The 27720-nt window shown below is 64.5% G+C and overlaps 4 protein-coding genes, 2 long non-coding RNA genes and 1 pseudogene across 11 annotated transcripts; 3 read left to right on the top strand and 4 right to left on the bottom strand.

The window, feature by feature from the left end:
* Positions 1-998, top strand: part of LOC122191367 — a 1586-nt pseudogene extending 588 nt beyond the window's left edge.
* A 2109-nt stretch (positions 999-3107) lies between these two features.
* Positions 3108-6221, top strand: GPR182 (G protein-coupled receptor 182). The gene is made up of 2 exons (XM_042891639.1): positions 3108-3239; positions 3920-6221. The coding sequence occupies exon 2, from the start codon at positions 3928-3930 to the stop codon at positions 5020-5022; it is 1095 nt and encodes a 364-aa protein (XP_042747573.1). The 5' UTR covers positions 3108-3239; positions 3920-3927; the 3' UTR covers positions 5023-6221.
* A 2-nt stretch (positions 6222-6223) lies between these two features.
* ZBTB39 (zinc finger and BTB domain containing 39) lies at positions 6224-11054 on the bottom strand. 3 transcript variants are annotated; one of them, XM_042891638.1, is made up of 2 exons: positions 11035-11054; positions 6224-10162 (listed from the first exon to the last, which is right to left on the bottom strand). In XM_042891638.1, the coding sequence occupies exon 2, from the start codon at positions 10051-10053 to the stop codon at positions 7939-7941; it is 2115 nt and encodes a 704-aa protein (XP_042747572.1). In that variant the 5' UTR covers positions 10054-10162; positions 11035-11054; the 3' UTR covers positions 6224-7938. The 3 variants fall into 3 exon arrangements, with proteins under 3 accessions (XP_042747572.1, XP_042747570.1, XP_042747571.1); XM_042891636.1 differs by having other exon boundaries at positions 11000-11036; XM_042891637.1 differs by lacking the exon at positions 11035-11054 and adding an exon at positions 10307-10488.
* Positions 11055-11571: 517 nt separating this feature from the next.
* Positions 11572-11999, bottom strand: LOC122191377. Its single transcript, XR_006182393.1, has 3 exons — positions 11877-11999; positions 11730-11759; positions 11572-11604 (listed from the first exon to the last, which is right to left on the bottom strand). It is a non-coding gene; the product is annotated as an uncharacterized LOC122191377 (long non-coding RNA).
* Positions 12000-14224: 2225 nt separating this feature from the next.
* MYO1A (myosin IA) lies at positions 14225-21380 on the bottom strand. 3 transcript variants are annotated; one of them, XM_042891632.1, is made up of 30 exons: positions 21299-21322; positions 20920-20955; positions 20546-20688; positions 20234-20349; positions 20043-20137; positions 19865-19969; positions 19732-19778; positions 19592-19655; positions 19406-19504; positions 19216-19319; positions 18995-19142; positions 18797-18915; positions 18630-18716; positions 18482-18547; positions 18279-18383; positions 17977-18039; positions 17656-17856; positions 17274-17500; positions 16995-17195; positions 16810-16903; positions 16504-16653; positions 16332-16400; positions 16035-16121; positions 15738-15812; positions 15519-15653; positions 15319-15425; positions 15114-15246; positions 14894-15046; positions 14682-14809; positions 14225-14454 (listed from the first exon to the last, which is right to left on the bottom strand). In XM_042891632.1, the coding sequence occupies exons 3-30, from the start codon at positions 20666-20668 to the stop codon at positions 14331-14333; spliced, it is 3225 nt and encodes a 1074-aa protein (XP_042747566.1). In that variant the 5' UTR covers positions 20669-20688; positions 20920-20955; positions 21299-21322; the 3' UTR covers positions 14225-14330. The 3 variants fall into 3 exon arrangements, with proteins under 3 accessions (XP_042747566.1, XP_042747567.1, XP_042747568.1); XM_042891633.1 differs by lacking the exon at positions 20920-20955 and having other exon boundaries at positions 21299-21380; XM_042891634.1 differs by lacking the exon at positions 16035-16121 and having other exon boundaries at positions 20546-20955; positions 21299-21343.
* Positions 19590-21010, top strand: LOC122191376. The gene is made up of 3 exons (XR_006182392.1): positions 19590-20143; positions 20255-20355; positions 20550-21010. It is a non-coding gene; the product is annotated as an uncharacterized LOC122191376 (long non-coding RNA).
* Positions 21381-21712: 332 nt separating the features above from the next.
* On the bottom strand, positions 21713-27027 carry NEMP1 (nuclear envelope integral membrane protein 1). 2 transcript variants are annotated; one of them, XM_042891618.1, is made up of 9 exons: positions 26932-27027; positions 26477-26613; positions 26161-26380; positions 25839-25911; positions 25432-25525; positions 25172-25286; positions 24700-24925; positions 24273-24446; positions 21713-23071 (listed from the first exon to the last, which is right to left on the bottom strand). In XM_042891618.1, exons 1-9 carry the CDS (start codon positions 27020-27022, stop codon positions 22882-22884), a joined length of 1320 nt encoding a protein of 439 aa, XP_042747552.1. In that variant the 5' UTR covers positions 27023-27027; the 3' UTR covers positions 21713-22881. The 2 variants fall into 2 exon arrangements, with proteins under 2 accessions (XP_042747552.1, XP_042747553.1); XM_042891619.1 differs by having other exon boundaries at positions 26938-27027.
* Positions 27028-27720: the final 693 nt, after the last annotated feature.

Genomic DNA, 27720 nt, shown 5'->3' with positions numbered 1-27720 from the left:
GGTGCACCGTGTGGTTGGTTTCCCCACTGTGGCCCAGAGTGAGGCACGGGGGGGGCACAGATACACAGCCCACACCTAATGGGCCGGCTCTCCGGCTTTGGGGGGCGCTGCCCCTCCAAGTTCGGTGTGGAAGCCTTCTCCGACAGCCTCAGGTTCATCACAGCCCGGCCTTTGTCCTTCTTGGGGTTTGGCGGCCTTGGAGCAGCGCTGTTTTGCCTCTGCCCTGCTTTCACCATTCCTCCCCAGCCACTCCTGTCCCAATAGAAGGGAAAGGCATGGAGAGGTGGGGAGAGATTGTGAAAGGTGTCTGTTTGGGTTGTGAATTAGGTGGGTGGGAGCCAGCGGTTGTGCAAAGATGGAAAGGGTTGGAGCAGCACCTTCTCTGCGGTGGCAGTGCTGGGTCCCGTCCTGGGGCAATGACATCGATGTCCTCAACCCCATCCAGGCGTGAGATGCGACCCTTTGGGGTGAAGGTCTCTATCATTGAACCCGGTGGATTCCGAACGGGAATGACCGACCCCAAAGCGTCAGCAAAGGAACTGCATCGCCTGTGGGCGCAGCTCCCGGCAGAGACCCGGGCATCCTATGGCCGCCGCTACCTGGAAACCTGTTAGTGCCTCCCCCCACCTCCTCACAGCACTGCAGCCACCCCGCGGATCCCTCCGCCCCGCTGACCCCCTCCCTCCCCGCCCTACAGACGCCCGTCGCAGCGCCCTCCTGCACCGCCTCAGCAGCCCCCGCCTGTCCCGCGTCACCGCCCGCGTGCAGCACGCGCTGCTGTCCCGCAGTCCCCGCAGCCGTTACGCCGCCGGCTGGGACGCGCTGCTCTTCCTGCTGCCTCTCAGCTACTGCCCGACGTGGCTCTGCGATGCCTTCGTCGCCTTCCTCATGCCAAAACCGGACTGCGGGACACCCTGAGCGCATCCCTGTGCCCGCTCCGTGCTGCACGCGGGGCTCCTGCGGGTGCAGGACCTCATTAAATGCGTTTTTCCCTTCTACAGCAGCAGCCCTCGTGCCCTCTGAGCTCGCAGCTCGCCCCGCACTGGGGCTACGGGCAGAGGGGCACAAAGCCCCGCTGCGTTGCTCCAGCCGTTCCAGAACCCCTCCAGCAGCTCACTCCTAACGCAGCATCATCCTCCCCGCCCCCAGTTTGCCATCCTCGGGAGTTGGGTGCTTTTTGCCCAGCTCCCACCTCCCGCAGCTGCCGGGGGCTGCAATCAGGTCCATCCTCTGCTGCACCTTCAGCTCAGGAGAGGAAAGCCCCCTCCCCAGGATCCCTCTCTTCCCAGCTGGGCTGCACAGCTCCATTTGTCCTCCTTCTGCGCCCTCGGAGTCCGCTGGCAGCGATGGGTGCTGCTGTGGTTCGGCACATCAGATGTGTGGGCGGTGACTCATGCATCCTTCATACCTCTAATTAAGGGATAATTAGCGATGACGACTTGGAGATGGGCCCCCGAGGCCGTGCAATTGCTTGCAGGACTGAGGAGCGACCCACGCCGCCCACCCGCGTCCCTTCTTCCGCTGACACGTGCGGGGGCTGCGCTCGTGCGGGACTGGGGTGATGTGGGGCGATGCGGGGCGATGTGGGGTGCAGGGTGCGAGGAGCCCTCGTGCGAAGCAGAGAGTTCCTGTAGGTTTGATGGGTGCAGCATCCCAGCAGCCTGCACAGCATCGTTGTCCCTGCGTGTCCCTGGGGTGGGCTGCAGAGTGCGGGAGGGGGGCTGCGTGGGGAGGGCATTGGACTCGGAGCAGCGCTGCCAACAGCAAAAGCCGGGGGAATGGTGGATGCGGATTCAGCTCCTTGGGGTAGAAGCTCCCGTGGGGTTTTGCCTCTCTGCCTCCAACCCCCCCCCTCCCCAACGCTGAGCTCCCTGGGGCCCCTCCACCCCAACCCGGGGCCTCTGAGCACGGCCCTTCCGGAGAGGAAGGGGCCCCTTATCCCATCAATCTCCAAACAAATGGGGCCCTGGGGAAAAGGGGGGGGGGATGGGGCGGGGGGGCTCAGCGCGCTGGGGCGATGCGTTCGTTGCGGTGCCCCCTGAGCACCCAATTCTGTGCCAATTCCGTGAAGAGCAGAGCTCAGAGGAGTTCGGCGGAGCCACCCCCCCTCCAGGTCCCAGGTGGGGTCACCCACACCGCGCAGCCCTTCTGCTGTGCCACCACCAACGGAGCTCCGAGCTGCTCCTTCCCTGAGCCCCCGAGAAGCAAAACGCCAACGCCGGGAGCTTCCAGCACGCAGCGCATCCGCCCCAGCCGGACCGCGTGCACCGCTTTCAGGAGGACGATGCCAACCCGTGGCGTCCTCGGCGTGGGGCAAAGCAGCGCCCGTTCCTGTTTGCAAACAGCGAATCCCGTGGGCCGGTACCTGTTTGCTCTTTGGCCGCCCGCCCGTTGTTGAGACAGCGCCCACTTATCAGTGCACGCGCTTCCCTGTTCCCTCCGTGCCTTCCTTCCGAGCGATTGTTGGTCGCGATGCCTTGTCTGCACTTGTAAAGGAGATTTCCTGCAATTGTTCTGCAGGACTTGCAGCCCGAGGCAAAAACGTTCTGCCTATCAGCCCCCTCCCCAACGCGGGGCAAGGCTGAGCCCCCTCGCTTCCCCTGCGCGCTGCTCCGCTGTTGTCCGCTGATTAATTGCTGCCGGGCACAGGAGCTGCTGTGGGGATGGACGTGCGCTGCATTCCGACCGCTGAGACAGCACCAGGGGGTTGCGATGCCCCGACCCCTCAGTGCCGTGCTGTGCCACGCTGCACCGTGCCGATGCCGCTCTGTGCCACGCTGTGCCGTGCTGGACTGCGCCGTGCCGTGCCGAGCCGCGCAGCACCGCACTGTGCTGCTTTTGTCATCTTTCCGCAACAAAGAACCCGAGGGTCCCCGCGCATGGCCGCAAGGACGGGCACAGCGCGCTCCCCAGCCCACCCCAACCCACGGACTCACAGCTCCGGGGATCCTTCCCCCCCACCAGCACCCGGCCACGCTCCGCCCGCGGCTCCGTGCCCCCACATCCCTCATGGGGCGGGGATGGATGCGCTGCGGACCCTCCGGCACTGAGGGCAGCACCTGTCCTTGTCCCCCCCCCGCCTTAACGCACCGCCCTCGGGCACACATCGCGTCCCGGGGCCGCCTCAGGATACGGGGCTGCCGCGCTCATTTCCTGCGGGGTGGGATCCCGGAGCGCAGCCCCGCAAGCCCAGAGCAGCTCCCGCAGCCACGCAGCGAGGATCGCATCGCGCACCCCCGGTGAGCCGCGTCCGCGCACCCCGAGATCCCACCGCCACTGCGGGCGGAGAGCGCAGCGCAGCCCCGGGGCTTTGGGCACAGCTGCGGGGGGCTGCAGTGCTGTGCGGTGCTGTGCGTTGCGGCCGTTCCGTCGGCAGCCCCGGGGTCGGGTCCCCCGTGCGCGCGGGGCTGGGGCCGTGCTGGGATCCTCTCTGGGATCCGCTGAGGGTCTTTTAAAGGGATGATGTAGGAATTGGCACGGTGGAAGAAAATCCCGTAGGATTAAAAAGGGCCTCAGAAGCTCAGAGAGCTGAGCTGTGCCAGCAGAGACCCGCTGGTTTTCACCTGTTTCCCAGCTGTGCTGCTCAGATTTTCTGCTCGATTCATTTTGATCTTTTCCCGTGGCAAATGAAGGCTGCACCCCGCAGCCTCTCCCCTCATAAATAAGAACTGCTGCTTCTGGAGGGGTTTGAGGGGTCTCGGTGACATCCCTCAGGGCAAAAAGGCAGAGGGATGTAAACCAGAACCCGGTGAGCAGCTCGACGCCCCCAGCTGGATCTGCGTCCCACGCCCCGGCGCTGCAATCGGCCATCATTAGGGTTAGGCAGAAAGCCGCAGGGAGGTGTGACCTGTGGGGGTCTCCAAGGCTTATCACCCGGGGGGGGCTCCCAGCACCATCATCGCTTTCCATTTCCCTGCAGCTCCCAGCATGGCCGAGGCGACGGCAGCCCCCAGCGAGACGCCCACCGCCCCCAGCGAGTACGGCGAGTACCACAACCTGTCGGAGCTGCTCCACCTCCTCAACTACAGCTACAGCGCCTGCGAGTTCAGCCTGGATGAGAACGCCAAGCGCGTGGCCGTGTTCGTGCTCTACCTCGCCATCTTCGTGGTGGGGCTGGTGGAAAACCTGCTGGTGGTCTGGGTGAACTGGCAGACACGCGGCGGCCGGAGCCTGGTGAGCCTCTACGTGCTGCACATGGCCATCGCCGACCTGGGCGTGCTGCTCTCGCTGCCCGTCTGGATGCTGGAGGTGATGCTGGACTACACCTGGCTCTGGGGCAGCTTCCTCTGCCGCTTCACGCATTACTTCTACTTTGCCAACATGTATGCCAGCATCTTCCTCCTCACCTGCCTGAGCGTGGACCGCTACGTCTCGCTGCGCGGCTCCTCGCCCTTCTGGCACCGGCACCAGCACTGCGTGCGCCGCATTGTCTGCGCCTGTGTCTGGGTCCTGGCAGCAGCCATCCCCTTCGTGGAGGTGTCCCACATGCAGCTGGTGAACACCGGGGACCCCATCTGCATCTTCATGGCTCCCTTTGAGACCTACGATGAGTGGGCGCTGGCGGTCAGCCTGGCCACCACTGCCGTGGGGTTCCTCATCCCCTTCCCCATCATCGCAGTGTTCAATGTGCTGACGGCGCGGCTGGTCCGGCGCTCCAAGCCGGAGGGGGGGAGGCACTGCCTGCTCATCTACACCTACATCGCGGCCTTCCTGCTCAGCTGGCTGCCTTTCCACGTCCTGCTCACGCTGCTCACCCTCGACGGCACCCACATTGTCCTGCACTGCTCCTTCGCCCACTTCCTCTACTTCTTCTACGACATCATCGACTGCCTCACGCTGCTGCACTGCGTCCTCAACCCCGTCCTCTACAACTTCCTCAGCAAGAGCTTCCGCAGCAAACTCATCTCGGCCGTGGTCAGGTACGTTCCCAAGGATGCGGCCGGGCAGAAGGGCGCAGAGGGCTCCTCCTCCTCCACGCAGCACTCCGTCATCATCGCCAAGGATGGCGCTGCACCCAGCTAAAAGCAGCAGGGTGCCCACCTGAGGTTGGCGCGGGGCCGGGCAGCTCCCCACGGCAGGCTTCCAGTGGCGTTCTGCTTTCTGGCCAGCCGCCCGTCGCGCTCTGCAGATGAGAGCAATGTGCCCAATGGGAGTCGTGGCCGTGTCGCCTCTGAGCACTATCAGACCCATTTAGCCAAAGTAAGAACAAGAGACAGAGAGATGTTCCGCTTTCCTAGAGACATGCTTGTAGCTATGGACGCGACGCTCTGTGCGCCCTGACCCCACGCAGCCCCACGCGCTCTGCAGCCCTCAGCTCACACCTGAACCCCACTGAGGGGTGAGCGCTGCCCTCTCACTCTGATGCCATTTGATCAGGATGGGGCAAAATCCGCTGCTTTAACACAGCTCCCGCTGCAGCACCAGCGCAGAGCCTGGCACGGCTCAAACGAAGGCGCTGCGGTGCAGGGCGCTGACACAGCACAGCATCGGACTGCCGCGGGAAGGAACGGCTCAGCATGGCTTTACAGCGCAACATCTCAGACCCAGAGCAGCCGTCTTCATCCTTAAGTCATCTCTGGGGTGAGAGCTGGGGGTCCCATCTGCATTCAGCAGCACGGGACCCCACGGGCAAGAAGTCGGAGCATCCAAAGTCTCTCCTGGCTGCAATTCTGCTCAGACACACACTGTGCATGGGTTGGGCCCTGGGCAGGGGAAGGTGAAAGTGCCACCGGAGGGAATTCATCCATCTGAAGGCCTTGAGCTGCCTAAGAAAGTGAAGCATAAGCAAATCGGACCGGATCCAGGGACAGGATGCTCACCGCCCCGTGGAGCACAGGGCAGGATGTGCCGGGGAGACCCGGCACCGGGGCTGCACCGAACCCCTGGCACAGAGCAGCAGGAGCAGCCCTCCCCCCAGCCCCTCTGCTGCACCCACTGCTCTCCCATTGCAGCCCAGGGCTGGGGCAGTCCCCCAGCTCATTTTCATTGCAGGAACGAAGTTGAACACGCAACAGCAAGGCCAGCAGGCGTGTGACACAGCCACACAGCAGCATATTCCAACTCCACATGCATGCGTGTTGCTACATTTCACTGATTCAACCCACTGTGGGGAAATCCAACACATCTGTGCCCCCCCAGAGCCACCCCCTGTGCTGAGCTGCCCCCCGGCTCCCACTCCTGTCTCACAAATAATCTTTTTAATAAAGAAATGCAGCACGAGAGGTCAACGTTTTCCGTTTTTATTATTCTAAATAAAAAAACACACTTTGTGCTGAACAATGGAGTATAAAAGAACCTGATGTACAACGATTTTAGACATCTACGATCTGGAGGGGGGTGGGGGGGAGGAAGTTTACAAAATATACAAAACTTTACAGCAAATAGATAGTAAACACTTAAATATCAGGAGGTCAGTACCTACGATTAACTTAACGAGGAGGTTAGACAGCAACGCGTTCCGCTCTTCTTTCTGCTTTGTTCCTTGATGGGGGTCCTTCGGGGTGCGCTGCGGGGGGGTGGCACATGGGGCTGCCCTCCCCAGAACCAGTGCCACTGGGGGAGCAGAGCAGAGCAGAGCTCACTCCCATCGCGTTTCCACATGGAACAATTCACAGGGAAGGATTCAACACAGAGACAGTGGGGGTGAGAGTGCTCCGCAGCCCCCCCTTCCCCACAGCAGCCAACAGGGAGGGCTCTGTCCCCACGCTCAGTGGTGGGGTGGGGGCTGGGGTTGCTCTGCCCCATAGCATTTCAGTGTAAAACTTCTCTTTTTGGTTTATGTGCACAAAAGGCTTTTGCTTCACAGCTTGGCCGGACGCGGGGCGCCCGCAGCTCCGGTGGGGCCTCGAGGCTTTGGGGATGAGGCGGTCCCCCCCAAAATCCATCCCAGCAGTCGGGGAGTCCTGCAGGGAGCAGCACTGCGTGCATCACCACCGGCTCCTTCTGCAGCACCAGGACGGGACTGGAGGATCTACTGTCAGCAGGACGGCCACAATGGGAGCAAAGCGACGGAGTGGTGGGATGGGGGGACGGGGACGCATCCCCTCCACGCTCTGGTAACAGCGTGGCGCGAGCCGGTGCTCTTCAGCACGCTCCAGGGAGGTAGGTCGGCACCACGAGGGTCACCACCCTCATTTTACAGATGAGGAAACTGAGGCAAAGAGGTGAAGTGACTTGCCCAAGGCCACAGCAGAGCGGGGGGGAGCACCCCCGAGTTCCCAGCTCGCGGCGCCGGGCCGCTCGGTCCGCTCCGTTATCAGTGTTCTCTGTGCAGAAGCGCGACCCGTGGCGGCCCGAAGGCGCTTCCTGTTTGTGAGGTAGTAGAGTTACTGCAGGGCGGCCCCGATTCGCGCTGCGGTGTCTGGGACATTTGTTCCTCTTCGCCTCTGCCCCACAGCGGGATATGCGGGAATGGGGCGGCCCCGTCCTTCCCGGTGTAAACACTGCTGGCGACCCCCGAGCTGCGCCCAAAGCCGCGCCGTGCCTGGAACCGTCAGTCCTTCCTTCCTTCCTTTCTGCTTCCCTTCTCCTTCCCGCCCGGCGCTGCCCTGCTCCAGCTCTGCCCCTCTCTGCTGAGGTCAGAAAGTCGTAGCAGCATCGGTTTGTGGGTCAGCTCTGACTGTGGGTCGGCCGAGTCAGTGGGCGAAGAGGTTTCAGAACAAAATCTAGATTCAGAACCTAGTGAGAAACGCTAAGAACACAAAACTCGGTGGCCTCTAATGGGATCAGAGGTAAGTAAACACGACAGACTTCTCGGGAACGGTGACGTAGCTCACGTGCTGTTGGTTCGTACACTCTAAAAAGCCTAGCAAGGCCAAGAAATAAAAAAGAAGGAAAAAGAAAAAGAAAAAGGAGGAATCCATCCACGACGCCTGACCGTTAAATAAAACCAACGACGCTTTTCTGCGGCGCCTCCCGGCCCTGCCCTGCCTCACCCCATCAGCTGTCTGCGTTCTTCTCCGCATCTTTGGAATGGATAATGTACATAAAAGTCTGCTCGATGGTGAAGTCGGGGGGCAGGCTGCCCTTGTGCACCCCGATGTGCTTGCTCATCAGGTTGAGCGTGGAGCTGTAGTGGCCGCAGACGGTGCAGCGGTACATCAGGGCCCCCGAGTGCGTCCGCAGGTGGCACTTGATGGTGGAGCGGCCGCGGAAGAACTTGTGGCAGACCTTGCACTGGTACGGCTTCTCCCCGGTGTGGATGCGCCGGTGGTAGTTGAACTCACTGGTGTGGGCGAAGCGCTTCCCGCACACCTTGCAGCTGTACTTGCTGTTGCCCGGCTGGCTCTGCAGCGCCAGCTCCTCGCTCAGGAACTCCTCGGGCAGCTTCCTCTTCTGCAAGCTCTGTGGCTGCAGCCGCTCGCCGAAGCCGGGACGGGCATCCACAGCGCTGCCGCACTTGTGCTGGCTGACGTGGTAGCGATACGCCGCCTCCAGCTTGAAGCTCTGCCCACAGAAGTGGCAGCGGAACAGGGCCTCCTCGGCGCTCTGGTGCACGGCCAGGTGCTTCTCCAGCAGCTGCCGGTCCACGAAGCTGCTGGCGCACACGGCGCAGGAGAACACAGCGATGCCCAGGTGTGCCAGCGCGTGCCACAGCAGGCTGCACAGGCTCAGATGCCGCTGGTCGCACACGCCGCACGTCTGGCTCTTCAGGTTGACGTGGTCCAGGAGGTGGTTGCGGACGGTCTGGAAATCTTTGGCCAAAGGTTTCCCGCACGCGGCGCACGCCAGATCTGCGCCCGACCCCGTGGCGAAGGCACCCGCCTTGCCAGGCAGAGGGTCGCTGGGATGCACGACCATGTTGTTGTCGAAGACGCCGTCCCTGCGGTGCAGGGTGAGCTGCCACTGCGTGAAGAACTTGGTCTCACACATGTCGCAGGAGAAGAGGAAGATGCCGATGTGGGACAGCACGTGGGTCACCCTGGAGTTGCGGTCCTGGAAGTGGGTCTCGCACACCTTGCAGTTCCCGGTGAGCAGGTCCACGTGGTCGCGGGCGTGCTGCCGGATCAGCTGGATGTTGGGCTCCAGCACCTTCTTGCAGACCTGGCAGGGCATGGCTCTGCTGTCGCGCCCGTCGCTCTCGAAGGCCAGCTCCTCCTCGCTGTCATCGCTCAGCTCGATCACCTCTTCCGACGGCCCCAGCTCCTCGCTGGCATCCTCGAAATGCAGCTCGTCCTCGCCCAGCTCCTCCAGCTGCAGCTCGTCCATCGGCACGAAGCCCGGCTCCTTGCAGTGCTCGCTGTTGCTGGGACACGAGTTGCTCCCCGTGGAGATGTCCAGGGATGAATCAGCCGTGAAGAACCCACCTTTGCCATAGTCGCCATTGCTCTGCACCTTGTACTGCTGGCAGGAGCCTGCGGAGCTCTGCATGACGCTCCCAGTGCCCAGCCCGGGCTGCACTGCTGCGACAGCACCAGGACCAAACGGCCCCGGCTCTGCGTCCTTGGGGGGCAGCGGGGGCTGCAGCAGGGGCACAGCCTGGCCGCCGTCGCTCCTCTCCTCCTCCTTGTAGCTGCCCGCTCCCTCCCCATGCAGCACGTAACCCCGCTCCGCACCAAAGTGCTCCGCACTCCCCCGGGCGTCCCCCAGCGCCGGGCTCTGCTCCGAGGCACAGCCCACAGCACCTGGCCGGGCATCCCCCGAGGCCAGGGGGGGCTGCTTGGGGATGGCCGCGCTCTCCAGGTCGGGGAAGGTGGAGTGGCAGGCACGCAGCAGGTCCTCCATGCCCAGCCGCTCCGCCACCTCGTAGATAACACCCACATTGATGAGATCGGTGAAGAGCTCCGAGGTGTACACGAAGCTGAGGATCTTCTCAAAGTTGGCCGGCGTGATGAAGTCCACCACGTAGGTGCGCGCGGCGTCCAGCCCCGTGTTCAGGAAGAGGTTCTGGAAGTATCCAGCAGCGCAGGCCAGCACGGCTTTGTGCGCGGCGAAGGAGCGCGAGCCCACCAGGATGGTGACGTCGCACATGGTCTCGGAGAGGCGGCACTTGTTGAGCTCCTTCAGCAGGTTGTTGGGGTGGTTGGTGCTGTGCAGTTTGATCCTCATGCCCATCTTAGCAGCTGGGGGGGGCCTCTCCTGCTCAGCTGCTCCTTCACGCCCTCATCAGCTGCGGGGGCAGCAGGTGCTGCCCGGCATCCAGCAAGTGGCAGGGCAAGGGGCTCTGGGGGGGAACATGAAGAAAAGTTAAAACCTCAACGAGGAGACATCACTCCAACGCTCCACCTGTGGGACAGCCACAGGCACAGCTCTCAGATGGAGCTGGGCAGAGCAAGGAAGAACAGCGTTGCCCCACAGATGCCCTCACCGCTCATCTTGGGGCCAAGGTTGTTTCTGCAGCCACCCCAGGAGCGCTCCTGTCTGCATCAGGACCCATCCATGCTCCCCCTCGCAGCCCCCATCACCTCCGCCTGGGCACGATCTGGCCCCGACTCCCAGCACAGCCTGGGGGGCTGCACAGCACAGTGCTGAGGCACAGCCTGCAGCCCCACTGCCTCCAGCCCCACTCCCCCTCCCAGCTCCCTATCGTCCCCCCCAGGCCCCCGTAGCTCCCCCGCCTTGAAGGGCTCAATGGAAGCCACCCAACCGCCTCCCAAACTCCGTCCCGCAGTGAAAGTTGCTCTCAGCTCGCTCCGCGGAGGCTCCTTCCGACGAAACGTGCCCGGGGCCGCCGGTCTTGAGGGGGGAGCGCGGGCCGTGGGATGCTCTTCGGGGCGGCCCCAACCACCCCACCCCCCACCCTCGCTTCTCGTCCCCCTCTCCTCCCGCGGGTCTCGTAGCGAGGTCCGCATCTCGCGGTCAGGAAATGTACCTTCCCCCACCCCCCTCCCCCCAACAAACCGCGGCTCTGCGGGGGGGGGGGGGGGGGCCGCCCCCCACCCCCCCCGACGGCCCCGGGACGTGAGAACGGCCGCGCCGCCGCGATCCTCGCGGGGTCGGGGCCGGGGGGGACCCTTGGGGGCGCGGCCGTCGGTCCCGTCCCGCCGCGGCCGCTCCTTACCCGCCCGGCGCCCCGCACCATCCCCGCTCGCTCACACAAAGGCACCGCCCCGCCCTCCGCCCTCCGCCCGCCGCTCCGAGCGCCCGCCGCCACCGGAGCCGCCTTCCGCCGCCCGCCCGCTCCGACGGGGCCACAGCGCCGCAGCGGCCCGGAGGGGAACTGCGGGGGGGAACGCGGGGCGGTCCGGGTCGCGATACGGGGAGGGTCGCGATAAGCGGCGCGCTCCTCCCCTTCTCACCCCCCTCCGCCTCCCACCCCGGCGCAGACACACAGAGGCGGGCGCGGCTCCGGGCTGTGCGGTGCTGTATGCGTGCGGTGCGCGTACAGCGCGGTTCGGACACGCGCGTTCCGCTCTCGGCGCGGCCCCGGGGCTCCCGCGAAGGCTCCGCCGCATCCCGTCCGCCCTGTCGAGGCCGCTCCTCACGGCGCGGGGCGGGGGGGGCCGGCAACCCGAGGGCCGTCCGGGGGGGGTCCTGGGGAGCAGCGGGCGGAGGGGCCGCGTTCAGCGTGTCCCGTCCCGGCCGCGCCCCCGCCGTCCCCCGCCGCCCTCCCGGGTTCTGCCGCCCGTTTCCCCATGAGCCCCACGAAGAAGTCGTGCATGTCTCCTGCGGAGAGAGCGCCGTCAGCGCCCGTCCGGCCCGGCCCGGCCCCCTCCGCGCTGTGCTCTCCGCGGGGCCCCGCCTCGGTTCCGCTGCGGGGCCGGGCGCGGTGCGAGGCGGGCAGCACTTACGCTTCTGAGGAGGCGCGGGCGCCGGGGGACCTGCGGGAGACAGAAACGGGTGCTGAGCGCTGCCGTCGGGGCGCGCACGGGGACCGGGAGGGACCCCCCAACTCCGCCCGGCCCCCCGCACCCCGCCCCACCCGGCCCCGCTCTCACCGTTCTCCTCCTCCCGCAGTAGCTGCAGAAGAGCGGCGACGGCGGCCCCCGGGCTGCCCCGGGATCTCCAGAGCAGCGGCTCCGGGCCGGGACCCCTCTGCGGGAAGCGGAGCGGTGAGCGGAGCCGCGCGGTGCCACCCCCGAGCCCCGACGGTGCGGCCGTACCTGGGAGCGCGGCGCGGAGCCCGGCGGGGCGGAGAGGGCGAGCGGCAGCGCCAGGGCGAGCACGGCCAGCAGCGCGCGGCTCCGCATCGTCCTACGGGGATTATGGGTCGGGGGGCGTGAGCGTCGGTATCGGACCCGGAGCAGAACTTGGGCGGGGAGCAGCGAGCGGCTTTGGGAGCAAATCCCCACCCAGGAGGCACGGGCTGGGGGTTCCCACCCGGCTGCAGGAGGAGCAGGAACCGCAACAGGGGTGGGCCCCGCGCCCCCCCGACGGGCAAAGCCTGGGGGGACCACAGACAGGTTAGCCCTGCACGCTCACACCCCCACGGTGTCACCAATACCCGCACAGCTGCATGCACACTGATGGCCAGCCCCGCGCCCAGAGCCCCCAGCCCTCCCCACGTCCCAGCGGCGCCTTCAGTCCTCTCTGCCCCCTTCCCTGAGCCCCCCCAGGCTGCGTAGGGTGAGGAGCAAAGGCGGTGGTCGCTCCAGAGGCCTCGAGGTACCTGGTGCAGGGATGCGGTGAGGGGTGCAGGGATGCAGTGCAGGCTGCTCAGTGCCGGCTGTGACCTCGCTGGTGGCTGCACCGATGGCTCTCAGCCCGATGGAGATGAAGCCCCACCGCCGCTGCGGAGTTAAATAAGGGGCTCTGCCCATGGCACGGCGTGGGTGGGCGAAATGAGAGCCGCCAATGGGGGCCGCGGGGGGTGGCACCCCCACCCCACAACTTCACGCCCACGCGGGCGCCGTGACACCGCCAGGCACCGCAGCACGCGGCCCACGCAGGCATGCAGGGGTTGGGGTGGCACGCGGACACCGCTGCACCCCGTGCAGGGGGGGATGCACACCCGGTGGTGCCACGGCCTCGTGGTGTGTGTGTGCAGCGTGAGCTGCCTGCGTCTCGGCTGTGCCACACCGGTGGTCACGTCTGCCGTGCAGGAGGGCTGTGGGGGGGTTCGCGGTGCTGTGGGAACCAGCTGAGCTCGTGTGCGTGTACGGGATGCACGCCTGAATGGGATGCACACATCAGACCTCGTAGACCCCATGCCTCCTGCCCCGTCCCAGTCCTGTGCAGCCCACAGGAGCGCTCCCAGGTGTGGCCCCATCTGTGGCCATGTCCCCTCCGGCCCCCTGTATGTGACCCCAGGCCCGGAGTGGAGCTCAGCCCCCTCTGAGCACACCCATCCCTGCCCCACAGCTGCACAGACTGAGGGTCCGTGGGTGGGGGGAGCCCAGCCCCAGCGCTGCACCGGGATGAGTTGCAGACCCCACAGGATGGCAGCAGGAACGCAGCTGCTCACGTGGCAGCGCCGCCGGGGCAGGGCAGCATCTGCAAAGCCGGGGATGTTAATTAAATCGGAGCCTGGCCAGAGCTGGCCTAATTAATTAATAACACCTACTTGTGTGGTGCCGGGTGCGAGGCAGGCACGAAGCACAGCAGTGCCCCGGGCTTGTTTACGGCGCTGTCCCTCTCCATGTATGGGTGACGGGTCCCCGTGCTGGGAGGGGATGCAGCCCCGGGGGGGCTCGGGGAGGGGGGGGAGCTCGAGGTGTCCCTGCACACGCACGTGCCCCCCCCCCACGTGCACGCTGCCCGCACATGGTGCCCGTGCACGACACGGCCCCACCTGGGAGCTGCTGACGCGACCAGGAGCTGTCAGCTCTGCCAGAGAACGCGGGTGACGTGCGGGGAGGGAAAAATCCCAGTCCTAGAGCCAAAATCCCACTCCCAGAGCCTGACGTGAGCAGGAGAGAAAAGGAGGTGGGAGGGGATGGGGGCTGCGTGGGGACTCCCAGGACCGGTGCTGCAGCAGTGGCAGTGGGGGTCCCTTTGGGTGGCGTGGGGATCTGCACAGAGCTGGGGTCTGCAGAGGGGGGGTCCTGCAGTGGGGGTGGAGATGGGGGCAGGGAATGGGGGACTGCAGTGCCACCCACCCAGAAATTGCGACTTGGATGCAGGCGCCACTTTCTCACTTAATGGGAAAAGTGGCCGCAATTTGGGGCCTTTCCAATCACAGCAGAGCCGAGCGCTCGCTGCAATCAGGCGACAGGGAAAGAGCTTGGGGGGGCTGGGGGGGCTCTGTGCTGTGCTGCGCTCTGTGCCGCATCCTACTCCCAATCCTGACATGCAGCAGGGAACTCCACATGACAGCCCCCACGTACGGACACCGGAACACGTGTAATGGGACGGCAGCAGTTTAATGGGACACCGGAACACGTTTCACGGGACGGCAGCAGTTCCCGAGCAGTGCAGGGGGTGCGGTGGACCCCCCCCCCCCCCCCCCCCGCTCAGTGAACCAGGATCTCCATCTTGTGGCTGCCGCGCTTCTTGCAGACCGGGACGTCGCTGCTGCCTTTGGCCGACTCCACCACGGTGATGGCCACGTCGCCCTTCGGGAACCGCGTGGAGAACCTGGGGGAGATGGGCGGTGGGCTGGGGGCTCGCCTGGCCACGCCCCTCCCGCTGCCCAACGAGCTGCTTCCAATCCGGCCCCGCCCCCTGCCGCACCTCATCCTGCCCAATGAGCAGCCCGATTCCACCCCGCTCTTCCCGACACACCCTGAGCTGTGGCCACGCCCCCTCCCGACCACGCCCCTTCCGGAAACGCCCACGTAGGCCACGCCCTCGGCCCCGCATACTGGTCGGCGATGCTCAGCGGCAGCGCCTGCGCGGTGGCGTCCATCAAGGTCTGATGCAGGCGGGTGACGAGCTCGATGAGGTGGGGGCTCACCAGCAGGAGGTCACCTTTGCCGCCAGCAGCGGACGTCTGTAGGGCGGGGCGGTGTTTTGGAGGGGTCAGCGCCGCCCAGCCCCCGCTGCCCTCCCACACCCCCTCCGTGTGGCACCGAACCTCCTTGAGGTGCAGCGCCAGCAGCCCGTCGGAGAAGCGGCTGACGGAGGCTCCGCGGATGTCGCTGAGGCTGAGCACCAGTTTGGGCTGTGCTGCTTTGGGGTCGGCCAGCACCAGGTGCTCAGTGGTGAGCAGCAGCAGCCGCGGCACCTTCTGTGGGTTGGGGGGCAGTGAGAGCAGTCCTGCGCCTTCCCCACACCCCCCACGGGACGGGGCTCACCTTCCCGCTGGCTCTGTTCACCTTCTGCACCGCCTCGGCCATCACCAGCTTATCCTTGGCCACCGCCTGCAGCTTTTGGTACTTGCGGTTCTGCGTCAGGCCCAGGTACTCACCACGGAAGGGCTGCTGCAGGCTGTGGATTGAAGGGGGGGGGGATCAGCCGAGATCCCCAGGCTTCCCCCCCGGCCACCGCGTGTGAGCGCACCTGTGTGCATACAGCGCCTTCTTGTCCTTAAACAGCTCACTGGCGCACAGCTTGGCCTGCAGCACGGCGTGCTGCTGCGGGGAGAGCTGCTCCCGGTACTTCTTACACTGCAGAGATGGGGCAGCGCGGGGGGGGCTGGGTGATGCAGTGCCGCCAAACCCCCGCTGCTGTGGGGACCCGTAGATCCCCCCCCCCCCTACCTTCCAGAGGTAAAAGATGCCCTTCAGCTCCTGGTTGGCGTCGGACAGGAACTTATAGGGCGCAGGAGGCCAGGTCCGGTCCAGCACCGCCATCGGGGGGAGGTTATTCCGCAGCCCTATGAGGTATTTCTGCACCTGGGCGGGGGGCACAAAGGGTGGGCGGGGTCCCTGGGCACAGCCCCGAGGAGGTGGGGAGGCGCTGATCCCATCGCTGCTCACCATCCGCCGGTAGATGAAGTTGGACAGACGCATGCGGGCGTTGGAGCGGAAATAGCGGCGGTACGTCCTGCGGGTCTGGGGACAGCGGGAGTCAGCGGGATGTGGGACCCCGTGGGGTGGGACCCCCGCCCTCCATATTCCCCATTGGATGTGTCTCCCACCCCCCTCCCCATACAGCCCTGCCCTGACAGGGTGGGCAGAGCCGGGGCGGACAGACAGACAGCCCCGGACGCAGCAGGACAGCAGAACAGAGGAGGTCAGGGGTGCACGGCCCCGCAGTGGGGCTCACCCCATTACCTGATACCCTTTCCAGTAAGCAGAAATGGTGCTGGCGGCCAAATGGCGGCGGCGCTGAACCTTCAGCTCCCGAAGGAGCCGGCGGGACTGCAGAGGGACAGCCAGAACCCAAAGAGCCCAAAGGAGGAGGGGGAAACACCAACACGCATAGCGAGCGAGAGGGAGAGAAAGGGAGGAAGGCAGGAGAGATGGAGGGAGATGGGGTGAGACGGTCCTGGGGGGAGCAGGACGCCCCCCGGCACTGCATCACTGCCCCGGAGTGTGGCCCTGAACGCCTGCGTGGCGCACAGCGCTCACCTTCCAGCCCCGCGCGTACGCCTGCAGCAGCAGCACCGAGCGCTTCATCTGCTTGTACCGGTTCCTTTGCTGCAGGGGGAGCGGGGGGGGGTCACACCCTTGGACCCCCCACACCCCCGGGCCAGGGGGTGAATGGGGAAGGGTGCAGCACAGCCAGGACCCCCCTCCTCACCGCGTGGCCGCGGAACCATGCGGAGATGAGGATTTGGCTCTTGCGCATCTGCTGGTACTGCTTCCTGCAGCGCCAACCGCGGAACGTCGCTTGGATGAGGGTGGCCAACTCGGCCACGCGCTGCTGGCGCCGCTTCTCCAGGTCGAAGAGCTGCAGGTGGAGCAGAGCTGAGGGCTGTGGCATCGCCCAGAGACCCCTGAGGGGATGGGAGGCTCAGAGAGGGACTGGGGGGGCTCAGAGCAGGACTCACTCCATGCCCCCCCCCCCCCCCCCCCCCCCAGCCAGAACCCCCAAGCCCACACTCACAGTTTGTGGTGAGCGGATGAAGATTTTGGTGTGGCCGTATGCCAGCTCCTCGGGGGGGAACTGCAGCTCCGCCAGCAGCACCTCAGTGCCCTCCCTGCAGCACGCAGGGATACTCGGACCCTGCACCCCACAGCAGTGGGGCTGCGGGATGTGCAACCGCCCAGGCCCTCCTTTCCCCCCCTGACCTGTCATTGCCCATCCAGTGGGGCCAGGTCCTGCTGCTCAGCATCTTGTAGCGCTTCAGGAAGGGCTGGTAGAGCTGGCGGAAGGCATAGCCTGCACGCCGTACCCGCACGTTCTCCATCAGCCCCAGGTAGCGCACCTGGGCCAGCACCAGATCCGGAGTGAAGAGCATTGCCGTCTTGGTGTCGTTGGGCTTGATGCACCTGGGGAGGGGTGGGGGGCAGCGGTGGGCACGGGGGGTCCCACTGTGCACCCACACATGTGGTCCTGCCTGGCGCTACCTGATGTAGTTGGGGTTCTTGGTGTAGAGGTTCTTCATCAGCGTCGCCACGGATGCCTTGAACTGGGAGCCGGTGGTGGGGGGCAGTTTGAGGGAGGGTCTCTGGGGGTCGCCCTCGGGGAAGAGGGAGCGCAGCAGTGTGTGCTGGGCGGCCCACATGGCCTGGGACAGGTCACGGAACAGCAGGTCGTTGTTCTTCTCGATGAAGCCTGTCACGTTGTAGGTCACCTGGGGATGGGAGCAGGGCCAGAGCCACAGAAAGGCTGGGATGAGGACCGGGTCAGGGGAGTGGGAGCAGGGCCAGCGTGTGCCCCAGCCCCACGGAAAGGAAGGGGTGAGGATGGGTGCCCTGCTTTTCCCCAGGGGCTGAGGGAGCCCTGCACCTTCCCAGCATAGTGGTGGATGCGGAAGCAGCGCAGCGGCAGGCTGATGTCGGTGACGTGTTTGGCGTTCAGAGTCTCTTTGCTCTCGTAGTGTTTGTGGGAGGCGAAGATCTGGTTCAGCTTGGTGATGAAGGTGTCCTCGTTCACGGTGCCGGGCCGCAGGCACTCCTCGTCCAGCATGGCCAGGATCCCCACCTTGCTCTGTGCCACGGGGGGACAGCGTCACCCCCAGCCCCCCCCAAAGCTGCCCCAAAATGCCCGAGCGCAGAGCATCGGCCCCCTGAGCCACCTCAGGACCTGAGAGCCCTGGCAGGAACTCACGTTCTCAATGAGGTCGCAGATGATGCTGTTGTCGAAAAACTCCACTGGGGTCCACTGGATGCCCTGGGAGCAGAGGGGTGTCAAGCACAAACCCTGCCCCATGGGCACCCCCTGTCGGTGCGGGGCAGGAAGCGGACGTCCGGCCGCCGAGACGGGATCCCGAATCCCTCCCCGCCTTCCTGCCATTGAGTTGCTCTCCCGGTTGGGGGCGGTGAGGAAGGGACGTGCTGTGGGGCCGTCTGAGGCGCTTCCCCATCCCACTGAGGCTCCCCGGAGCCGCATCCCTTTGGGGTCGGTGTTACCTCCCGGACGTATTCCTCCTGCTCCTCCTTCAGCGTCATCAGGATGAAGATCTGCTGCAGCTTCTCATTGCAGTAGTTGATGATGAACTGCTCAAAGCCGTTGTCCTATGAGATAAGCGACCTGAATGGCAGATCTGTGCTGGAGACCCCACCCCACATCCCTCCTGCAGACCCCCACCCCACAGCCCTCCTGCTGCCCTCACCTGGAAGATCTCGAAGCCGTAGATATCCAGGACTCCCATCACCTTCCTCTGCTTGCCTGGCTTCACCTGGGGCACAGAGAGACTGAGCCTCCTTCCTGTTGGGGGGGGGGGGGGGGTCAGCACACGGCTGTGGGGTGACCAGGCTCACCCTGATGCTGGTGTTGATGCGGTCCACCAGCCAGTCGAACAGACGGCTGTAGATGTTCTTGGCCAACGCATCACGGCAGTAGTAGCCCTGGGGAGAGGGGAGGGGGGCTCACGGGGGTCCCGGGGTGCGAGCCCAAGGGGAGGGGGGAGGGGGGGCACCCTGCTCACCTGGGAGACGCTGAGCGCAGTCAGCACGCTCTCATCCCGCACCTTCACAGTGCGTGAGCACAGCGCCTGCTCCAGAGTGCTGGGGTCCAGCCCGACCAGCTGGCTGATCTCCTGCAGCTCTGTGCGGGACAAAGCGCTGCTGGGGCTGCTGTGCGGGGATCAGGGGGGGCCCATCCGATCCCCCCCGCCCCACCGTACCCTGTGGCTCGGCAATGCTGGACGCCTCCATCCCGCTGGCCTGGAAGCAGCTGCTCAGCTCCACGTTGCCCAGTTTGAGCACCACGGCCGTCACCTCCAGCAGCGCCGTCACCTCGGTGGGTGTGAAGCCGATGATCGCCATGGCATCCTGGGGGGGAAGGGAAGGGATGGGGGCAGCCATGGGGTGCTTGGGGAGTGGGGGGGGGGTCGTGCCCCCGTACCTGCATGGCACGGAAGTTGGCGGCATCATCCATGCCGGGCAGCACTGACTTCTCACGGTTCAGGTAACCGTAGTGGCTGCAGTCCGGGCGCAGCTTCAGCTTCTCTGGGGTGGGGGTGAGGGGGGTCAGCCATAGTCCCCAACACCAGGCATCTCCTCCCCAGCCCCCCCAGCTCCATGTTGGGACATACGGAGCAGCTGCGCTGAGCCCCCCGCCAGCAGCTGGTAGAAGATGTGGAAATTCCTCTCGCCCTTCACGTGGCGGACGATGCGGGATTTCTCCAGCAGATCTGTCAGGGTTTGCGGGGGGGGGAATGAGTGTCACTGCAGCGCAGGGGGGGCGGAGACCCCGGGGGGAGGAGGGGAGCAGCACTGACAGTTACTGATGACCCCTCCCAGAGGATCTCCCTTGAAGTCGAACTCCACATCCATGTATTTGCCCTGAAGGATGGGGATGGGGTCAGGGTGAGTGGGCCCCAGGGGGACCCCTCCCCACGCCCCCTCCCCGCTCACTCACAAATCGGGAGGAATTGTCGTTGCGGATGGTTTTGGCATTCCCAAAGGCTGTGGAGGAGGACGATGGGGTTATGCAGCACCAGGTGGTGCAGTTTTGGGGGGGTGATGAGTCCTGGGGTGTGTGGGGCACTCACCCTCCAGCACCGGGTTAGACTGCAGCAGCTGCTCCTTCACTTTGTCCACCTCCTCCCCTTTGCTGCTCACGGCCGCCACGTAGGACATCACCAGCTTGCTGGCCTCTGCAATGGGGGTGTCAGCCTTGGGACCTGGGACCCCCCATCCTGCAGCCCTGCAGCTCCCAGCCCACCCTACCTGTCTTGCCAGCTCCACTTTCACCAGTGATGAGGATGCATTGGTCCTGATCCCGGTCCCGCAGCGAGCAATACGCATCATCAGCAATGGCGTAGCTGTGGGTAAGTGGAACTCAGCAAGGGGCTTGAGGGCCCTGGGGGGGACTCAGGAGCCTTGGCAGGACAGAGGGTTAACAGTATCTCTGTGCTCACATGTGGGGTTTCACGGCAAAGAAGTTGCAGTCGTGGTACTCCTCCACCTTCTCGGGGGTGTAGATGGGCAATGGTTTGTAGGGGTTCACTGAGATCACCACCTCCCCAATGTAAGTCTGCAGGTGAGTGGCAGTGTGAGTGCGGGGCCAGGACACAGCAGTCTGCTCCCAGCCCATCCCAGACCCCATATCCACCCCTCAGCCCCATCCCAGACCCCATATCCATCCCCGATCCCCATCCCAGACCCCACACTCCCCCCCTTGTCCCCCCCAGTCCCCGCTCCCCTCCCCATCCCCGCATCCCGGTGCCCACGTAGATCTCCTCGCGGCTGAAGCGCTCCTGCAGGGTGCGGAGCAGGGCTTCCTCGCTGAGCGGGTCCAGCATCACCAGATCCCCGACGGCCGCAGCGTCCAGCAGAGAGGCGGTGGCTTCCATGGCTGGGGGCTGCGCGGTGCCTGGGGCAGAGCGGTGGGGCTGCCCTGGGTACCCCGCTCCTCTTCGAGGCTTCAGGGCAGCTCCGGGAGAAGCGCAGAGCCGGCAGGAAGCGAGGACACCTGGGCCCTATTCTTGGGGCTGGGATTAATTCAGCCTCCGCTTCCTCCCTCCTTCCGGGCCGGGGGGAGCTGAGCTCGGGGCTGGGGGGGGACACCTAAGGGGTCGCGGCTCCGCCCAACCCCCGCCCTCACCTGGTGCGCTCCCCGCGACCTTCAGACCCGCTTCACCTGTAAACCCAGCCCTGCCGTCAGGGTCGGGGAAAGTTCACGGGAGGGGGGTGGCGAAGAGGCTGCGGGGGGGGGGGGGGGGGGGGGGGGGCAGCAGCCGTCGAGCCCAACGGGGCCGACCGGGACCCCGCAGGGGCGGCGGCGTCCTCCGAGCCGGGAGCGGCACAGAGAGCCCCGACGTCGAAGGGGGGGGGGTTGGAGCCAGAGCCCCCCGCAGCACCGGGGCAGCGCCGAGACTTCCCGCAGGGCCGGGGCTCGGGGTCCCGTTGTGCCGCCTCCCGGCCACCCCCCCCCCGCCCCGGGGCGCGGTGCCCCCGGCCGGGACCGATGGGTCGGCTCTCACCTGCGGCTTGCGGGACGCCGGTTGCGGGAGTGGCCGAACCGGGGCTGCCTCCCGGACAGGACCCGCACTGGGGTCGGCCCCGTCCGGCCCACGAAGGGGCGGGGGCCCAGGGCCCTCCCTCGGGGCAGGGAAACTGAGGCACGCAGCAGCGGCAGCCGCCCCGAGCCGACGCTCCCAGACCCGCGCCGGGTCCCGCAGCGCCGCCGCCTCCCCGCAGCAGGAACAAGCAGAGAAACGCGATTGTGGCCGAGCAAACAAAAGGAGCTTCCTCCCGGGGCTCCGGGAAACCGGGGCAAGGTACAGAGCCGGCAGCAGCCGGGCCACTCCCGGGAAGACGCCTGAGCCTGGGCTGCCCGCAAAGGGCCCTGCAGTGGGCAGAGGGGAGCAGAACGAATGGGCGCATGAGAAACACAGTCATGAAAATACACCTTTATTAAAAAATACAATCATCAGTCTGCGTTAGCCACATGAAACGAACACGGGGGGAGGAGATGTAGCTATAAGGGTTGCTTGTACCAAAGCAGGGGGGCAGGGAAGAAAACCTGGGCCAGAAACAAACGGACAGCAAAGCCAGGGGCAGCAGCACAAGTGAGGGGCGTTCAGGCAGCAGCAGGAGGGCAGGTTTACTGCCAAGCCTTGCATAGATGGGGGCATCTCCTCTACGCTTGCGCTTTGTCAAAGTTTTACTGCCCCGACTGCCAGCAGCAAAGCTCCCACCCTGCACTGTGGGAACGGCCACCGAGGCCAGAGGGCTGAAAGCAGAGAGCAGCAGCAGCTCCCCCACGCTGGGAGCAGGACCCGTATCACAAGTGTTCCTTGAGCTCTGCAATGAGCCAGAGGAGCCCTCAGAGCTGCATCTCTGCCCTGGAAGCACGGGGTTTTTGGTATTAGAACTGGGCAGAGTCACAGCTGGAGCCCTGTGGCACCTTTGGTGAGCAGCAGCACGAGGAGGAGCAGCCCGGCAGCAAGCAGGTGCTGAGCACGCAGGTACTGTCAGGAGAGGTCCAAAGTTCCCCTTAGGAACGTGCCATGCCCGTGGGGACACGCACACGAGACGGACCTTTTGCTCCATCCACACCCTGAAAGGCAGAGATGCCCTTGGCAGAGAGGGTGTGGGCACCCAGAGCAGAGCAGTGCAGAGCAGAGCAGAGGGGCTCCTTCTGCCCCCTGTGGCAGCAGCACTGGGCACAGGGCTCAGCATGCGCACCACAAGCAGATGCACCAAGAACCAGGATGGCTCCAGTCCACCTCCAGTCAGGACCAGCGTGCCCCACCAGCAGCACAGACCTCAGTGTCCCCACCGTCAGCTCCCTGCACCCTTCTGCCAACGAGAGCTGCACTGATAAAAGCTTTTGTGCCTCAGCTGGGTAGGAGTTACCCTGGGAAAAGTTACCCTTCATCCTCCTAGCAGCTCCGCAGCAGAGCCAGGCTCGCAGCAGCCCAGCTTGGGATGGAATCGGAGATGCTGGGCACAGCGACACCGCTCAGCCCTGAGCTGAGGGTTTTGGGCACTGCAGGTGTCAGGGAAGCGAGGAGCCACAGCGGTTTTGCTGCTCTCCCTTGGGGTTGTGGGGCAGCTGACCTCAATCAGCAGCCAGGTGGGCTGTGGGACCACAAGCAGCCCATGCTGTCTCTCCATGGAGAAAATCTTCCTCCTCGTCCTCCTCAAAGAGCTGCTCCTCGAGGAACACCCCGCCCAGGCCGAACTCCTGCTCGTGGAAGGACACCTCGCTGGCAGTGAGGTGGGAGGCACCGCCCACAAACTCAGCAAACCTGGGAAGAAGCAGCAAAGAAACTCACTGTGTGCTTGCATCTGAGTGCCCTGGCACGAGGGAATGGCTTTGAGTGCTCATGGTGCACGCTCAGCCGCGGGCAGAGCTGCATCCAGCACAGAGGAGGCTGGGCCAGGGCTGCGGTTATCACAGAATCACAGAATTGTAGGGGTTGGAAGGGACCTCCAGAGCTCATCGAGTCCAACCCCCTGCCAAAGCAGTTCCCTACAGCAGGTCGCACAGGTCAGCATCCAGGCAGGTCTAGAACATCTCCAGAGAAGGAGACTCCACCACCTCCCTGGGCAGCCTGTTCCAGTGCTCCGTCACCTCACTGTACAGAAGTTCCTTCGCACATTGGTGCAGAACTTCCTATGCTGCAGTTTCCGGCCGTTTCCCCTCGTCCTGTCTCCACTCACCACTGAAAACAGTCCGGCCTCGCCATTCTGCCCCCAACACCTCAGATATTTACAGACCTGGATCAGGTCCCCTCTCAGTCTTCTTTTCTCAAGGCTGAACAGACCCAGTTCTCTCAGCCTTTCCTCATAGCAGAGATGCTCCAGGCCCCTCACCATCTTTGAGGCCCTCCGCTGGACTCTTTCCAAGAGATCCCTGTCTGTTTTGTGCTGGGGAGCCCAGAACTGGACACAGTGCTGCAGATGAGGCCTCAGCAGGGCAGAGCAGAGGGGGAGGATCACCTCCCTCGACCTGCTGGCCACGCTCTTTGCAATGCACCCCAGGATGCCATTGGCCCTCTTGGCCACAAGGGCACACTGCTGGCTCACGGCCGACCTGTCGTCCACCAGGACACCCAGGTCCCTCTGTGCAGAGCTCCCCTCCAGCAACTCATCCCCCAACCTGTACTGGTGCATGCAATTATTCCTCCCCAGATGCAAGACTCTACACTTGCTTTTGTTAAACCTCATCCGGTTTTTTTTTGCCCAGCTCTCCAGCCTGTCCAAGTCTTGCTGAATGGCAGCACAGCCTTCAGACGTGTCAGCCAATCCTTCCAACTTTGTATCATCAGCAATTATGATTTTTTATGATAACAGCATTATCTGTCCTTGCTTTGCTGCACGCCCTGCTTCCACGCTGCAGGGATCTCCAGTGCCTCGGGCTCCCTTTCTCTGAAGCCACAGGTGGCAGCACGGAGCAACTGCAAGCTTCCAGGTGAGGTTGGCCACCTGGCTGCCAGGGGACGTTACCTTTTGGGAGACTGGATGCGGGACACTGCAGTCCAGGCAGAGAAATCCGGGCTTCTGCAGTAGTTTCGAAGCTCCTCGAGGGCCTTCCGTGTCTCCACCTCCCCCTGAATGCGATATTCCTCTTCGGTCAGCAGGCGAGGGGGGCTGGGCCCCAGCCAGGCGCTCTGTGCCCTCCTACCAGCAGAACAGTGCCGGTTATTGGCCAGGCTGGGCCCCAGGAGCAGCGCACAGCGCATCCCTCTGGGCTCTGCATCTTGCTCCTGAGAGGCCCCAGCGGTGAGCAGCGCGATGCTGCGTCACACCAAGCTGGGGAGGAGGGGCACAACCGCCCCGTGCTCCCACCCCAGAGAAACACCCTGGTTCTGCAGTGCAGGGTCTGTGCAGCTCACCCGGACCGGGGAACCGAGAGTCAGCAGCGCTCACTCACTTGTAGACACCGTAGATCCACTGCAGGGGGAAATCCACATTCTTGGTGCAGACAGCAATGAGCACAAAGGCCACGGCGACGGGGCGGATCTGGATGCCCAGATACATCAGCGCCAGGCCCAGGAGCTGCAGGGCCCAGGACAGCAGGGTGATGCTGCGCTCGTTCTCCAGCGGGCCGTACCTGTAGCACACTCCGAAGCTCACGAAGCCCATGAGCAGCAGGTAGCCTGCAGGAGAGCAGAGGAGTCAGGCGCAGGGGCTCCCTTGGCGCTGCCTCAACCTGGAGACGCTGAGCAGCAACTGCCGGGGCTGCAGCCAAACCCGGTGCTGCAGTTTGCTCCTCTCGGCAGCTCAGAAACAGCGTCGGCTGCAAGGAGGCCACAGGAGGCACCAACATTTCCCACCAGCGTGCTGAAGCTCCAGAAAGAGCCGCGTGGTGTGGTGAGCTGGCGGGTCTGAGAGCCCACACCTACCCAGCAGGTACTGCCAGTAGGACCTGCATATCTCCCGCAGGTTCTTGAAGACCAGCTGAAGCAGGTACAGGGAAAAGGACCAGCCTCCGAGCAGCAGGAAGTAAACAGGACTTTTCTAGGAGAGGAAACGCGAGAATCAAGAGAGGCCGTTGGCAGAAGAAACTGACGGCTGCATCCCTTCAACTGCCGCATCCTGCTCTGCGCGAGACCAGATCCACGACGAAACAGAACAAGGCCACAAAAGCACACAGTTTGCTCACCCTGGGCATGGCCTTGGACATCACGTAGATGAGGATGAGCAGCGAGGCCAGCAAGCCAATGCTTATCCCAGCTGAGTAGAAGAAGAGCTGGCTCCTGCAGAGATCACACACGCACACAAAGTGTTTCACAGCTTGTGAGATGATGTCTGCGTACAAACATTTCTGCTGGCAGTAAACCCTGCGAGCATGCAGGCTGAGCACCCCAGCACCCAGTGCCAACAGAAAGGCACCTTACATTCCCAAAATTTCACAGGGAAATTGCACAGAGGCCCATAGAGCTCATGGAGCAAGGCCTGGCAAGCCCTGCAGGCTCAGAGAAGCAGAAAGAAATACTCTGCCTTCCCGCAGCACGCACACAAAGGAGCCACTCTGCAAATCCAGCTCACGGGGGACAGGAGGCAACTCACCTGCTCAGCATGTCCCCACAGAAAAACAACAACAGGCCCAGGAAGAAAACCAGGAACAGTTTAGGGTCAAACCCTGGAAGAAGAACAAGCCCGGCTTAGGAGAAATCCCAGCAGGGTGCGCTGAGTGCAAGCTCCACTCTGACGCACTGACAGCAAGCAAGGAGAGGCAGCGCCTGAGGCAAAGCTCTGACAAGTGCCCTGTGTCCCTCCCATTCTGTATCCAAGTATTCCTCCTCTGCAAGCCCATTTTCCTTTACTGTATGCAGCAGCACAAGCTTGCAGCCCCTTATGGGAGGACCCACTGCCCACAGACCAGACGTACAGCGGGACAGCACGATGCAGTATTTGGTGTCAGCCTCCAGCAGCTCAACCTTCAGGCAGGTTTTGTTGCTGTAGAGATCCACATCGATGTTGGTGCTGTTCAGCTTCTCCTTCAGCAAGGAGGAGAGAAAATTCCACACCTTGGACTCCTCCAACTCCCTCAGCTCCTCCTCGCTGCCCACCTGGGTGACACGGATCACGTGGTTGCTGTTCACCCGGATCTGCGTAGGAGGAGAAAGCAGACATGGGCATCCTCAAGGTGGGCTCAGCCCTGTGGCCGGGGGGGTTGAGAGAGAGAGGATCCCACCCCCTCTCACCTGCATCCTGGTCCAGATGTCCCGCCAGCAGGGGCTGCGCACATTGGTGTAGCAGAAGTGGTGCGAGGTGGTGCAGCAACGCTCAGAGCTCTCCTGCAGCGCCAACACCTTCTCCCCAACGCCTTCACAGTGTGGAGCTGAGGAGGAAAACTCAGAAACGCAACGCGAGATTCCACTGCCACCCGCTCTGCTGTGCGGTGCCCCTCCTCCAGAGGGACCCCACCGTGCGCACGCGGTGGAACAGAACGAGTCCTCAGCCAGGACGCGCTAGGTCACCCCACGACCGCTCCCGCCCCTCCCGGAGCCCCCCCAGCCCAACGTGGGCCCCCCCAGCCCCACTCGAGGCCCCTCAGGCCCGGAGCGCTGCGCGTGGCCGGACCTACGAAGCCATCCAGCGCCCCGCGGCGACGTTGCTCCCCGCCCGTGAAAGCCCCGTATAAAATCACATCACACACCCGCACCGCGTAACGGAGGCAGCAGAAGGAGCAGCAGCAGCACGCCCAGGATCCCCTGCCGCCCCGGGACCGCTTTCATCCCTCCCGCCATGGCGTCCCCGCCAACTTCCGCTTCCGCCGCCCCGCCCACACCCGCGACTGCGACGGAGTACAAGGCAGCATCCAATGAGAGCGCGAAGCCCGTCTGACGTCATCAATCGGTGACGGCTAAAGGGACCAATAGGAAGGCGGCTTCGCGAGGTCCTCGGCGCCTGCAGTGTTGACTGACAGAGCATTCAGCCTGTCAGCATAGCCTAGACAGGACCAGGATTTGGTCCCGCCCTCAGTTACCAAGGTGACCGCCACGAGGTCCGCTCAATCTCGAAGCCGGCCCACACCGTAGCAACCGCGAGCCCCACCTTAGCAACAAGTTTGACGGGCATCCACCTCAACCAATCAGCGATCAGCCTCGACTCTCCCGCCCCTCTCCTCCAAGCCGGCTTGATTGACAAGGGCTCCACCTATCAGGAGGCGGCACCTCGTTGTTTGCGTGGGGGGGGTCTCTGCGGGGCACAGACCAGCGGTCCCCGCACCGGGTTCCTCTCGGCTGCGTGATGCCCACCCGGGATCCCCAACGTGGGGAGGGGACGGCTCAAGAGGGGCGGGGGGTAGCACCGGCCGTGCTCCGCAGCCTCCCCCTTCCCTCCGGCGCTCGGCTCCGTGGGCGGATCGGGCTCGGGGGGCCCCCCCCCGAGTCGTGGGCGGCGGAGCCGGGAAGCGGCGGGGCCGTGGGTGGAGGATGTGCGTCAG

The sequence above is a fragment of the Lagopus leucura genome, unplaced genomic scaffold, assembly GCF_019238085.1.
Source record: "Lagopus leucura isolate 7727_CA_CO unplaced genomic scaffold, USGS_WTPT01 261-2_obj-0_obj, whole genome shotgun sequence".
In the NCBI taxonomy this organism is placed as follows: Eukaryota; Metazoa; Chordata; class Aves; order Galliformes; family Phasianidae; genus Lagopus; species Lagopus leucura.
The sequence above is the reverse complement of the archived record's forward strand: the minus strand, read 5'-3'. Positions and strand labels throughout refer to the sequence as shown.

Excerpts from the sequence above, each read along its gene's own strand:
- GPR182 (XM_042891639.1), top strand. The coding sequence starts at position 3,928 with ATGGCCGAGGCGACGGCAGCCCCCAGCGAGACGCCCACCGCCCCCAGC.
- ZBTB39 (XM_042891638.1), bottom strand. The coding sequence starts at position 10,053 with ATGGGCATGAGGATCAAACTGCACAGCACCAACCACCCCAACAACCTG.
- MYO1A (XM_042891633.1), bottom strand. The coding sequence starts at position 20,668 with ATGGAAGCCACCGCCTCTCTGCTGGACGCTGCGGCCGTCGGGGATCTG. Across the intron at positions 20,138-20,233 it reads TTTGCCGTGAAACCCCACAT|CTACGCCATTGCTGATGATG; the intron begins GTGAGCACAGAG and ends ACTTACCCACAG. Across the intron at positions 19,143-19,215 it reads CCAACTTCCGTGCCATGCAG|GATGCCATGGCGATCATCGG; the intron begins GTACGGGGGCAC and ends CTTCCCCCCCAG.
- NEMP1 (XM_042891618.1), bottom strand. The coding sequence starts at position 27,022 with ATGGCGGGAGGGATGAAAGCGGTCCCGGGGCGGCAGGGGATCCTGGGC. Across the intron at positions 26,381-26,476 it reads ACATCTGGACCAGGATGCAG|ATCCGGGTGAACAGCAACCA; the intron begins GTGAGAGGGGGT and ends CCTCCTACGCAG. Across the intron at positions 24,926-25,171 it reads CTACTGGCAGTACCTGCTGG|GCTACCTGCTGCTCATGGGC; the intron begins GTAGGTGTGGGC and ends GCTCTCCTGCAG.